Here is a 14411-nt window from a genome sequence, read left to right on the forward strand (position 1 = left end):
TGTTTTTCAATGAAATCCATATTTTCACATATTAAAACGGTTTCAAAAGGAATCTTTGTCTCAAATAGGTGTTGTTATTTTTGACTTGTGTGTAAACGTCGAGGGTGATTCATTGTGCATAATTCATTCAAGGGGCATTATCAGCAGAGTCCAAAGCCACGTCCGAATTACATACTTGGCTGTGGCTTGGCTGTAGCCACCTCCATAGACACGTGTGTTGTGCCAGCCGTAGCCAAGTCATTTAGATGTGGCTTATGGCTGTGTCGATCCGAATAGGGGATTTTTGGGCGGCTGCTTAAATTTTTAACATTTGTGAACATTTAGGAAAATGGCTGTACCATGGAGAGATTCGTCCATTTTGGGCGCAGCCCAGTATTAACTTCCACCAATAATAAACCAAACTAGATTTTGTCCATGCACAGAGAGTAACTCTGGGGGTAAAGATGAAAGTGTTTACCAGGCATGCAACTTTCCCTCGGATCAGCTGATTTCCTCTTTTTTGACCTCCCATGTGTGTCATTGAAAATAGAAAACACTACAAAGTCTTGGAAAGATTCGAATTTCCTCTTTTTTTGTGACTTACCAGTTGCATGCCTGGTTTACTCATTCCATAAAGTTCCTTTCCCATACTGTTTTCAAGTGTCATTGTAAATTTTATTTTTAATTGCTTTTTTGTTCACTTTTTGAAGGGACACTGCCCGCAAGTAGTTTAGGAATAATTACTTTCCAAATTTTGAATCACAGCCACCCGACAATAATGTCTGGTCTTGGGTGATAGTTTCGCAAAGGCAACCATAAGGCCAAACAAAAAAAGTCTGCGGTTTCTAGTATGCACACGTGTCGCTGTAGCCATGTGCGTCAGCAAATTTGTTTTTTTTTTAATTCAATGTAAGATGATGTCTCAAAACTGCCAAACTCACTGGTTTGACTGGAATCCTGCTGCTGCACAATTTTGACGTGTACTTTTTAGATGGGGTTACGATCAAGTATAAGCTTTATGTGGCCTCTCTTGGCTCCCATATATTTTGCACTGAATTTAGTCGGGCACCATTTGCAGTCATCAGCCGACATTTGAAGAGAAAAAAAAGTAAGAAAATTTTTTTTAAAGCCGCGTAGCCGCACCACTTTTTGGCCAAGCTCCATACCGGAAACCGAAGACTTTTTTTTTTGGCCTAAATGAAAACTTTACTTTTTGGAGGGTTGCAGATGCCCAAATAAAAAAACATGAATTGTTTGTTAGAGACAATAATATGGTACAATTTCAAGACCTAAAGAAGGGGTTGCTGAATTGTGAGTAATAATTTAGAAATGGTATGGTGTGGAAAGTTTGCCCTTGAATCTTAGACTCCTCTATAGACCTTCAGAAACATTTGTACTTGTGTCAAGGAAATAACACCCAGTCTGCGCCAAACCGAATTAGGCGAGTTTAATAATAAAGCTTGTCATTAAACTGTAATTCTGTTCTGCCCAACTTTGATTTATATAGAAAAATGACAGTTTTTGCTGACCTTAAATTCTCGACAATGGCAATATTTCCGTTCTGATATTTCTCAAAATAGGGCCTAAAAATGTGGAAACTCTCAATTTAACAATTAAGCTGAAGCATTTGCAACTTCAGTTTTGAAAAAAAAATGTTTCTTTTAAAGACTCATTGTCAGGAAAATTAATTTCACAAATGCAGTCTCTGATTCATGAATATTAATTTTAGCAAGCGTGTTATATATACACGCTGCAAATAAACAAAGGCACTTTTCTGTACACTGCTCACTGACTGTACATGCACAAGCTGTCGAAAGATCAATTTTTGCAGTCATTTAGTTGACTTAAAGGGAAAATACAACATTTGCAAACATCAAAAAATAAAACTACCAAATCATTTTGAAATACCTTGCTGGACTGTTAGTGAATGACAGTCTAAAGCATCCTGTAAAATCATGGCACCTGGTATACTGTCATTTTCAAGAAAAGTGGTATTTTTGTATGAATTTCCAACGCTGATTGGCCGATCAGCGTTGGAAAAAACTGGCTTTTTTTCAAATACTGGCCCCAGTTGACCATCGCACTTGTTTGCAATCGATTACACACCTATGAACGGGTACAAGCCAGCTAGACTGGTTCCCTGACCTTACAATTCCCCAATATATTCTTGGTTTTTATAGCATTTTCGAACCCAAAACCTCAAAAAAGTAATTGTAACTATATTTGCTATATATTTCCAACCCCCCAATTCCATCCATTTCTGAAAATTACAGCAAAAGCAAATGATGTATATTCCCTTTAAAAGTCTGGCCAACGGAGCATTAACACAAGAAGTTCACCTTTCTGAAACCAAAATCTATTTGGGTCAAAACTGTTGACTTCTGGTTTGGCGCGACTGAAGTGTTTTTGTTTTGTTTTCTCTAGAATATTCAATGGCTTCATTTTTGTACATGTAGTTGGAAAATATATTATTTGATAGCTTATCCTGATATTGAGACATTTATTTGAATGCCACTTTAGCCTTGTTTTGTTTTTTTTTGGGGGGGGGGGTGTATTTTCATTTTCCATTTATTTTCTTGGGGGAGGAGGGTCGACACAAAACATTAACATGCAAGCATTTCAGTCCATTCCAAGTTATATTTGTGCCTCTTCCAATTTGAGTGGTGAGTCAAAAGCTTGGCCCCTTTTCTTGAAGGGGAAACCTATGTTTTCTGTTTTCAGTATTTACTCTTTATGAAAAAATACAGTACTTCCATCAGAAAAAGAGATAAATGAACATTTCAGGGGAGCTGATTTGCTTTCTTCATGGCATATTCTTTCCAAACTATTTTGGTTTGTTTATTTGTTTGTTAGTTTTCTAAGTCTGCCATGGCAAGTGTCTTTCGATTTTTTATTGGAAGTGCTGTACTTGAGCAGGGGAAACCATACAAAAGGGAAATTGAACAGATAAAAAAATTTGCCTGTGACTTATTCCTGGTTTTCATGAATCCTCAGTCATTTAAATCTGCCTTAACTTTAATATAGGAGCAGCAGCTGCAGCAGGGCGCAATTTCTTGGTGCTGCTAAGCACACAGTTTTCTGCTAACAGAGCCTCCATCTATTTCATGGAGATCGTAAGCAGTAAGCACGGCAAAATGCCAGAGGAAAATGTTGCTTAAGTCAGTGATGTAACAATAGAAATCTCCATGCACACGCAACGGCTAGCACATTCACGCCACAGTTTTCTGCTATAGTTAGCACAACTTTTCTGCTAACTGTTCAGCAGCGCAATGAAATCGGGCCATGGTTAAAGGCCATGTCACATTTTGGCAATGTGCTGTACTAGAAACTGGTTCCAAGAGGAAAACACTGGATAAACATATGTTCAGGAATTGCTGGAGGTTATTCCTGAGGGCACCTTTTCATACCGTATATTTCCTCCAACTTGCATGTGAAAAGTGCCTCCCACCTTTGCCCTTATTCGTAAGAATTAAACATGGCAAAGCACATTATCTGAGCTTACAGGGGCTTTACCTCTCGGGGAAACCACTTTCCACAAGCCCTGTGCGACTCGTATCCTGGACAGTTGTGCGAAAGCACTATCCTAAATTGACAATAAATAATCAGCCAATCAGTGAAGCGTTTTGGTATAATGTGCCTTTATTGGCTAAAGTAATGTGATCTGAAATGTTGAATAAGTATACTGCACTCTGATTGGCTGGAAGTTAAGAAATTGCATTAATATTCATGAGAGGGGGAATCTTTTTGTTTGCTTGCATATTATTATAAAGTTGTTAGGACCGTTCTGTATTTAGTGATAATTTCATTTGGTATACTGTATTTTTCTGCAAATTATCTAAAGTCATTTACTCTGAAAAAAAAAAGAATTTTGCGTGGAGCAGTCTTAAATTCATTGATAACTGAAACTGTAGGGCTGTACATCTTTATCTTCTACAGTACTGAAAGTTTCTTTTTAGATATTTTTTATTTTAAAGAAATTCTGTTTTTAATGGATTGCTTAAACCTCTAGGAATTAAGAAGATAATTTATGTTTGTTTATATTTAGTTTATCATTCGAGTCATCCCTGCTGGTGCTTGAGTCCAGAAAAAACAAATTAATTACTCTTTTTTGTACACGTAGTTGACGCAAAGAGGAACCCTGCGCATTTTCAATCAGCCAATTAGTCAAGCTCCCAATCTGAAATTGCTCCTTCTTGGAAAACTAAATAAATAAGGGACTGAGTATGTACTTGGCTGGTTTTAAACATTTAAACAAGTATATTTAAACTAGCTGGGGGCCTGGACGCGGATAGTGGCAGGGGCCAAATTTATTCCCATTCTTAAACACCTTCGGTCAAAAGTCAAAGCCAGTCAAAAATTCACAATTTGCCAACAGTTTTGTTGAAAAATGTTACCTCATGTTTTGTGAAACACCCCTCTGGTCATGTCTATGGTATGTGCCTGGTTCATAGTGCTCAAAGTCTCCTTTTATGGAGATTGGCGCGAGCTTGGCACGTACTGCACAATGTGGCGCAGAACGCAGCGGTGCAGGAATAAAGTGTTTAAGACTAGCCGGTGTTTTATCAACGGTTTAAAAAGACCCATGTGATGGGTTCTCGACCAATACGAATGGGTAAACTGTCTTGGGTATTTATGAATTGAAAATTAATACAGATCTGCATGTGTATGGCCTCTTTGCAATTCTTTCTCAAACGTTGGACTCCTGTAGATTTACTAATTGTAGGAAAGTAAAGCCCAGTCACTTTTACTTCACATAGGGATTGATGCTCCTTGATGTCTGATGTTCACACATTGGAAATTGCACCAATGGATTTCTACAAAACGGTTGATTTTGGAGAATTTAGTAAATCAAGTTAGCGATTTGGATAAAGTGAGACAAAAAAACATGATTCTCCAAAATAAACGACTATCCTTCAAAAGGATTCTTCAGTGTATATTGTATTTAATAGTGTAACACACGCCTGTTTGTAATAAACAAGATCTGTGGAATGGTTATTGTGTATTGTTCATTTGTTTAACCCCGGTTGTGTCCTGACTAAATCTTCTTTTCAGATCAAAAGCAAGAACTATGAAAAAGTAGAAAAGGTGAGTTTTTAAATTACTTCAGTTTACTTTATTTTTCTAATCTTGATAGTGCATTGTTGACCTTGATAGTGCATTGTTGGCTCATATCCATTGCGAATTAAGACATTCTTTTGAACAATAGCATAAATGAACTTACCATAATTATCTGGGGAAAAAAGCACTGAAGTTATTAACGATTGAAGATGAAGTCAATTCCAGTGGTTGAATATCATATGCAAAATATTCATGCTGCTATATTTTTTTTAAATGGTCAGAGAGATAACAATGTCAAAAACTCTAACTTGCCTTTTTACAAACAGAAAGACACTCTCAACATGTTGTTAAGTGTTAAAAGACTACACATGTAGCAGGGTTCCCAGAGCCGTGGACAATTCTGGGATTGCAAGCTGCAGATGTCATGGGAGGTCAGGGAAAAATCTTGGGATTTTGTTACTTTACAAGGAGTCAAAGAAAGTTGATATTCCAAGAAAAAATCTTGAAAAAAGTCATGGAATCCTGTACAACCCTTACGTGATGATACATACTATTTGGCTATGACAGTCTTGCAGTTAACATTCCAGTTTACTACTGTATACTTCCCCTTTATGAATATGTATGCTCTGTGCTTGTTGGGAGTGGCGTCCCTTCTCTCCTTGCGATGACCGTCCAGTGTATTGTAATGGGCTCCTAAGATGCCATAACAGTGCAGGAATTTGTCATTGAAAGCTCTATTTTTTTCCTTGAAAAGTCATTGAATTTCATTTGAAGATTTCTGTGGAAAAACTGTACTAAATAAACTTATTTTTGAGACCGGTTGTTATAGTGTGTTGACTTTTCTTCTTATCACTATGGATTTTTAAAATAACCAGGATGAAAAGCAATGCTTTACGCCTGAAGCCAAATATTTAGCAAGTTATAAGTTTCTCTAATAAATTATTTAACAAGTTGTTTTCAACTTTGTTCTAAAAATAAAGTAACTGAATGCCAAACCCAATATTTTACAAGATGGAATTCTTGCATTCGGAAGATAAAATTTTAATATTAGTTTGAAAACACTGTATACTCCATGCTGTGGGTGGGCTTGTAAGGATAAAGTCGCAAAGCTTACTGAGATGGGACTTGAACCTACGACCAGCCTACTGCAACAATAGAGCTAGCTGGGGTTAGCTGGCTGGTTCGAACCTGATACAGCAGCAGGTACCGCAATCAACCTCTCCACCTGCCAATCAATCAATCAATGACAAGAAATTTATTAAAACATGTAGTAAGGCTTCATTATTTCCCCTTGCACCCTACCCACCCCACAGTTATTTCAGCGATGCTTGATGAAGGTCCTCAACATCGACCTGTGGAAGTGTTACCTGTCCTATGTGAAGGAGACGAAAGGAGGTCTGGCGTCTTACCGTGAGAAGATGGCTCAGGCTTACGACTTTGCTCTGGACAAGATGGGCATGGATATATTCTCCTACCAGATCTGGGCCGATTATGTCACATACCTCAAGGGAGCGTAAGTTGATAGAAGTTGTTTTCAAATGCCAGAACATTCAAGCAGTAGACCTTTCTGGCCTGTCAATCAACCAATGCCCATTGACCAATCAGATCATGACGTTGATCAGTTGACCAGAGCAGCTAGGTCAAAGTCGGTCACAAGCATTTTTGTAAGAAAAGTACACAGAGCTACCGTAAGTGGGCAGGCCAATCGGAAACAATTCAAACCTTTTGCTACAGAGATTTTGTTGGTTAGACCATCATGTAAGACCATTGTGTATTGTGAGTTCACAGCAAATATCTTGGCAACCCAAGTAGATGGTCGTAATACAGGCCTCTTTGTCTTGATGGAGTTAACAAGTTACTATTGATCCCATTTCTGACCCAATACAATTGTTACTTTGACCATCATCAACAGTGAACCATAGCACTCTTTGAAGAAAATGATAAAATAATACTGGTCAGGGGCCATTGAAACAGCACTCCCAACTTCCTGTGTGTTTAGGAGCAATTGCTGCGAAGTCCCTTGCCCAAGGACAATAGTAACATAATCCCTGACTGAGCCCAATCCAATCAATCATCAGTTTTAGACATAAAGTACAGGAACTTCAGTTTACCAAATTTGTCAATGTCTTTGCTAATAGAGTGCTAATCACTTATTTAATGAATTTCTGATTTATTGATTTTTGGGTCTTACATTTTTCAGGGAGGCTAAGGGTTCCTATGCAGAGAACCAGCGGATCACAGCAGTGCGTAGGGTGTATCAACGAGGCGTAGTCAACCCCATGGTCAACATTGAGGTTTTCTGGAAGGATTACTGTACATATGAAAATGTAGGTGTTGATCCAATAACTCTCTTCATATCTTTGCTTGTGTACAAATAATGAAAGTTGGTATTTGTTTTGTATAACGCCTAAATAAATGCTTGTCATCTGTATGGTAACTAGTGTGACTATACAATGAAACTTCTATTTACTGTACAATGGAACACACACACACGCAAACGTGTTCACAATGTCGATCATGGACATCCTATTGTCCCTCTTTTGTCTGTACCTACATAAATGCTCGTCATCTGTATGGTAACTAGTGTGACTATACAATGAAACTTCTATTTACTGTACAATGGAACACACACACCGCAAACGTGTTCACACCGTAGATCGTGGACATCCTATTGTCCCTCTTTTGTCTGTACCTACATAAATGCTCGTCATCTGTATGGTAACTAGTGTGACTTTACAATGAAACTTCTATTTACTGTACAATGGAACACACACACATGCAAACGTGTTCACACCGTCGATCGTGGACGTCCTGTTGTCCCTCTTTTGTTTGTACTCTTTTTAGGAAGACTCCCGTAGGTTTTGTACACGACCCCAATCGCAGACGTATTCTGGGAAGCGTGGACGATATTGTTCTTTTTTGTTCTCTGGAACTTTTTGTCCACGGTTTGAGTAGATGAACACGCCCACAGTCTGGTTTTAATTTGCTTCTATGGACCCTTCTTTTGTTCCCATTTAGAGTAACTTTTTCTCTGCATTTCACATGAGGTTTGTACACAAAAACCTTCTGAGGGCGTGGGCTCAGGTCCTCCGGAAAATTGTTATCGCAGGCAAATCATTGTCCCAAATCTTCAGACGTAAAGGAGAACAAGATCACACTATTGAAACATCCAAACGTTCAATGTTTGATCCTTTTTTGTTTCAGGGAATCAACCCTATCATTGCCAAGAAAATGATTGACGACAGAAGCCGCAGCTACATGAATGCCAGAAGGGTTGCCAAGGTAACCAATAATCTTGCTCAATACTTTTGGTGCACAAGAAATTTTTTTTTTTTAAACTGCTGCAAGGTGCTGAGTGACTTTGTGTTTCTTTCTTGTAACTGTTTCTGTGGCACTTTGCAGTAGAGAAAGATTTTGCAAGGATCAAAACGTCATAAAAACTGATGTTTTTTTCTTCACTTATTTTTCAAATCCATAGTGAATTAAGATGAACAAATTTGGAAAGATTGAAAAGTCAAGCCATTTAACATTTCTTTAAACCAAGAAATTACTGAATACTTTGTTGGCATCTTGCTCAAAAGAAATCAGTCATCTGCTGAAAGGGTATTAGCATTGCCTGCAAGAACATAAAATTTGTTTATTTAATACAGTGAAATCTCGATAAGTCAAACCTCAAGGGAACAGGTTCAAAATTTGAGTTAAGCAGAGTTTTGAGTTAAGCAGGGCTGTATGTCATTGTTATACTACTGAAGGGAATGGATTCTTTGTCTGACTTAACAGTTGTTTTGAGTTATCAGAGTTTGACTTATCAAAATTTCGCTCAAATTAAATGTAAAAAAAAAACCTTTTTTGTTTTGCTTGTGTAGGAGTATGAGGCCGTAACCAAGGGACTCAATCGCAACAATCCGGCGGTACCCCCCTCAGGCACACTGGATGAATCCAAACAAGTTGAACTGTGGAAGAAATACATCAACTGGGAAAAGACTAACCCAACCAGAACCGAAGATCAAACACTCATGACGAAAAGAGGTAAGACTGTCTAAATTAAGATGAGTATAGACAGGGGGATGGGGACAGAAAAGGGGAGGGGCATGCTATTAATGGGGGGGTATAGAAATTGCCCATGAGAAGGCTGAAATTAGCCACTCAAGAAAAGGGGCTACTTAAATGAAGCCGATACTGACAATTTTCCAACAAAATTATTTGTTAATCAACTAGCGACTCCACAGTTACAATTACTTTCAATGTTATTTGTACAATGCGATCAACTATTGAAACTAAAAAGCACTCAGAGAGCGCAATCCTCTGCCAAGGCTAAATAACTCCCCGCCATATTGTCAGCACACCCAATAGAAATGCTTGCATAAATGGTGAAGAATCCTTTAAAAAAATCCTGAATCCAGACCCAGATCCGGATCACTTCTAAAATCTAATCGGTTTGTACTTGTACCAAGGACCACCCCTGAAAGAATTTTCATGCAAATCCATTCATAACTTGTTGAGTTATCATAGAGTGCTGGGGAAGTTTGGACGGCACACAGAGAAACAAACAGGTGGATTTGTGGTGGTGCAAGGACTATAACATTGGCTGTTTTGTTTTTTTCTTTTGATCCTTGTAGTAATGTTTGCCTATGAGCAGTGTCTGCTATGCCTTGGTCATCACCCGGATGTGTGGTATGAGGCTGCCTTGTATCTGGAGAACTCCAGCAAATCCTTCGCAGAAAAAGGCGTAAGTGGTGTCTCATGAGCGGAAGTTGTAATTACGAGTCTGGAATTCCAGTCACAAGTCAAATCAGAAGTCAGTTCACAAGCTGTGGGGACAAGTAATGACCATGGAATGCCTTTGTCAAAGTTCATTTGAATAGCTTGTGACTTGTCTGGACTTGCAAAGTGATTTTGTGATGAGTTGTAATGACTTGTGATTTGTTGTATGTGACTTGGGATGACTTATGGTGATTTGCAATGACTTGTAATTGACCTGTAATTGGCTTGTTTTAACTTGTGATGACTTGTGATGTGTCACAGTTGACTTGGACAACTGTTGGATGACTTACCATGATTTATAATGACTTGTGATTGACTTGTAATGAATGTTGATGATGTAGATTGCAATGTACTGCATCAGTCACAAAATCTGTTGTGTTATTTGTCAATTTGTGTCATCCAGGACATGAACAATGCCAAAGTATTCAGTGACGAGGCAGCAGCGATCTACGAGAGAGCCATCCAAACGCTCATGAAGAAGAGCATGCTTATCTACTTTGCTTACGCAGACTTTGAAGAGGTAAGTGAGACAAACTCCTCTCCCCTGAACACCTGCCATGTCCCCAGCTCAAGCCTTCTCACTAAACCAGAATTCTTGTGAGAGGTGACAAAGCAGCATCTACTGTTTATGTACGGTGAATCTTTCAACATTTACTGTGAAAGTTTCTTTACCTTTGGATTTATTTCAGGGTCGGATGAAATACGAAAAGGTCCACAACATCTACAAGAGATTATTGGCCATTGAAGACATCGACCCAACTCTGGTAAGTAGAGAAGAGGATAATATGAAACCTCTGATTTTGTTTATAATTATAACATACTAAGCCATTATTTTTGGATTACCTTTTGTATTGTGGTACAAACTTTATATTACCTATACCTTCCAATAATATACTATTGCTATCTTTGATCTCGACTTTAAAGATAAAGTTGATCATTTGCAGCTATCCAGAAAGTAACTGACCAACTTATTGTTGAAAAGCTTACATGGTTTAAAGACAGTAAACTCCCTGTGAAATTATTCCTTCTGGCATGCTGTCATTTTGGAGAAAACAATAAAAGAAGGTCATTTCCAAAGATGAGTCAAGGGACTAATTTTTGGAAATTTCCGTCAGTAGTTGGTTTGTAATTGGGCGAATCCATGAGTGGGTGCGCACAAGCTTTGACACAGCGCACACACGCTCGGTTGCTATAATTCCTCGGTTCAGTGCGTGACATCGTGACATCATTGGCTTAATAAGAACGTGATCCGGATGCTGATTTCAGGCGCAATTCAAAATATGACTGGGCAACTTATGAATTGTAATCAAGATCCTAGCATATTGTTTTCTCGAATATACAGCATTCACAGAGCTAAAACTTCATCAGGTTAGTTCTTAAGAACCGGTCTTTAGATTTTGAGCACTTTTGTGGCTTCAACCGAAGCGAATGCACAAATGAGAAAATTCTACCTTTAACCCAATTGATATCTCAGGTCTACATCCAGTACATGAAGTTCACTCGCCGAGCAGAAGGCATCAAGACCGCCCGGGGAATCTTCAAGAAAGCTAGGGAAGATGCCAGAGTACGCTACCATGTCTTCATAGCGGCGTCTCTAATGGAATACTACTGCAGCAAGGTAAGAGTGTCCTTGGGCAAGCCACTTTATCTTGATCTGGATAGTCTTTGTCTAGGAATGAATGGATACATAGGAGAAAGAAATGTCTATTGCATTTGATTTAACCATTTGCGCTGATAATGCAGCATTGAGCTGTAAGCTTACCAGGGAGTTGAAATGGTATTTGGAGGTTTTTTTTCATTGGCCGGATGAGTAGGGGTAATAATGATGATGTACTGATCTATGAACACGTGGTCTGTGGATGTATGTACCATATAATGATTATTGTAATATTTTTTATTATTGGTATTGCACGCAGTCACAAAAAAAGTCATGAAAATAATCTGAACAGGAACTATAACGGCCAGAGCTTCTACAGATAAACTTGTTTTGGCAATGCATCATTTATCTTTTACTTGCCTTATTAAAAATCTTGAGATTTCATACTCTGGAATACATTTAAGAACTTTTCATGAGATGGAATTTGCGTCGGGGTGATATAAGTAAATGGGTTTTGCTCTTCACTGACGTATAAACACTGTATACTCAGTGTGTTACCTCCTGAGTGAAAGTTGGAAAAAAAACCACTCAGGTGGGACTCGAACACGCGACCTCCTGCTTACTAGTGCAGACGTCTTACCACTCAATCACCGAGCTTGCGGGATCGGTTGGCTGGTACGAATCTGGTTAAAGAACTGCTAATATTTGCTTTGATCTATTAAAACAGTACTTAAGTTATTATTAGTGTCATACTCCGATTGCTCTGGTAAATACAATTTGTTGAGTACAAAATGCATGTTCTGAGTACATCAACGCTGTTTGATATCATTGCAATTACAGTTCATTGCTAGATTGCCCTCATATGTATTTCACTGGGGTTTTTTTACCGTTACCCAACATTCAGGATCAACAAGTTGCATTCAAGATCTTTGAGCTGGGTCTGAAGAAGTACGGAGATATCCCAGAATACATCCTTTCTTACACTGACTACCTTTCACATCTTAATGGTAAGTGTCCAGATTTTTCCCTTCTTTTATTTTAATTTTTTTTGGGGGGGGGGTTTATGGGTTTGTTTTTGAAAAGAAATGTCAAAGTGGTAATTAAGTCTACATGAGACTTCAAAATGCTAAAATTGTCCGGCTGTCAAAATTCCAAAAGTGTAGGGGGGCACCTGAACACAAACAACACAAGGGTCACTGTTCATGATATAAGTTTACATCTCATGCAAAACTTGAGAGCTCATGCTTGACCTTACATCAAAACGATACATTTTGTTATCCATTTTGCAGTGCTGTTTAATACATTTGGGCTGTTGGAAAGTTAGAAAATATCCTTAAAATGGGTATTGTTTTTTACTTCGTGCTACAAAAATGGGGGTGGGGGTCTGATCCAATGACCCATTCCCCCCCCCCCCCTGGTCAAAAGGGGGGGTGGATTTATCCTGAAATTTATCCTGAAATTGCCCGATTTCAAGCTTTTTTTCAAATTGTAAATACTATATTGACACTGTAAATGTGTGTGCGTGTATACCTGAATACCTCCAGTTTCATAATGTCAGAGTCCACTTACAACTCTGTAGGTTGAATATACCAGGCTCGGATCTAGCTTTCAGGAAATGCATGGGGTGTTGATATTTGATTGAAGGTGTGCCCCTGCTATAGGGGGTCGGGGGGATGGCATGCCCCCTCCAGAATAAATTTAGAATAAATTTAGGAATGTTGAGTCCAATGTTATATTTCAAATTATTTAAACAAAAATTTGGGGCCCCATTTTTCTTACATCATAAAAACAATTATCCTCTGATAAGCAAACGATAACCCTTTATCACTCCTTCGTACATATATTAGATCTCTTGAATGTCTTTATTATCTCTTTGCAGAGGATAACAACACAAGGGTATTGTTTGAGAGGGTCTTGACAGCAGGGTCCTTGCCAGTGGAGAAGTCAGGGTAAGTCATTCTCATTATGTTGACTCAAGCCATGCCTTGTCCAAGAATGCGTCCAAGTCACCTGGCTACTGTAGATAGTAAAACACATGCCATGGGAAGTGGCTTAAGCTGTAGCCAAGTAATTCAGATGATGTGAAGGCAAAAGTGTGCTTAGGCCAACTCAACTTTGGGTCTTACAGGCAATATACAACATTTGCAAACATCAAAAAACAAAACTACCAAATTATTATGAAATCCTGGACTGTTAGTAAATGACACCCTCAAGCAACCTGTAAAATCATGGCACCTGATGTGCTGTCATTTTCAAGAAAAGTGGCATTTTTGTATCGATTTCCAATGCTGGTCGGCCGACTATCATTGGAAAAACTGGTTGGTTTGCCCCAATCATTGCCCCAATTTGGAAGCATCAAGAAACAAAACTACCAAAGTACCTTACTGGACTGTTAGTGAATGACAGTCTAAAGCATCCTGTAAAATCATGGCACATGGTGTGCTGACATTTTCAAGAAAGGTGGATGTGTATCAATTTCCAACGATGGTCGGCTGACCATCGTTGGAAAAAAATGGCTTTTTCATATACTGCCCCCACTTTACCAAATTTAGTTAGTCCGCATTTTGTTTGCAATCGTTTACACATCTGTGAACTGATACAAGCCAGCGAAACTGGTTCCCTGTCCTTACACGTCCCCGACGTCTATAAATTGCTCCGTTTCATCTGAAGTGGGGTAGGAAACCAGACTACAAAAGTACAAGAACACAAACATGGGATATTTATATTGTTTGGGTATGGGCTTGTTGTCAGTTTTCTCTGTGTGTTTGTTTTATTATCAAGTGAGATCTGGCTGCGATTTGAGGACTTTGAATCAAGTTGTGGAGACCTAACAAGCGTCGTCAAAGTGGAGAGGAGAAGACTAGCCCTCTTCAAAGAAGTAAGTCATAGATTAATCGTCAAATGGAATTGGAAACTGTCACTGGGGTTGAACCACACTGGTAGGTGTTTATAAAGAAAAGGCATGCTCATTTAGCTAAGCCTATTGGATGAAAGGCATCAAGTGTATGTGTAC

At 38.6% G+C, this 14411-nt stretch overlaps 1 protein-coding gene across 1 annotated transcript in view; it reads left to right on the forward strand.

The window, feature by feature from the left end:
- The window catches only part of LOC119740798 (cleavage stimulation factor subunit 3-like), a 30642-nt gene that overhangs the window by 9982 nt on the left and 6249 nt on the right, over positions 1 to 14411 (forward strand). The window contains exons 4-15 of the mRNA XM_038216225.1: positions 5032 to 5064; positions 6351 to 6550; positions 7238 to 7364; positions 8242 to 8319; positions 8904 to 9066; positions 9657 to 9766; positions 10205 to 10321; positions 10491 to 10565; positions 11276 to 11419; positions 12303 to 12405; positions 13278 to 13347; positions 14180 to 14276. Of these exons, the coding sequence (XP_038072153.1) occupies positions 5032 to 5064; positions 6351 to 6550; positions 7238 to 7364; positions 8242 to 8319; positions 8904 to 9066; positions 9657 to 9766; positions 10205 to 10321; positions 10491 to 10565; positions 11276 to 11419; positions 12303 to 12405; positions 13278 to 13347; positions 14180 to 14276 (1317 nt within the window). The remainder of the gene's footprint in view (positions 1 to 5031; positions 5065 to 6350; positions 6551 to 7237; positions 7365 to 8241; positions 8320 to 8903; positions 9067 to 9656; positions 9767 to 10204; positions 10322 to 10490; positions 10566 to 11275; positions 11420 to 12302; positions 12406 to 13277; positions 13348 to 14179; positions 14277 to 14411) is intronic.

Source organism: Patiria miniata, unplaced genomic scaffold (genome assembly GCF_015706575.1).
Source record: "Patiria miniata isolate m_02_andy unplaced genomic scaffold, ASM1570657v1 HiC_scaffold_5, whole genome shotgun sequence".
In the NCBI taxonomy this organism is placed as follows: domain Eukaryota; kingdom Metazoa; phylum Echinodermata; class Asteroidea; order Valvatida; family Asterinidae; genus Patiria; species Patiria miniata.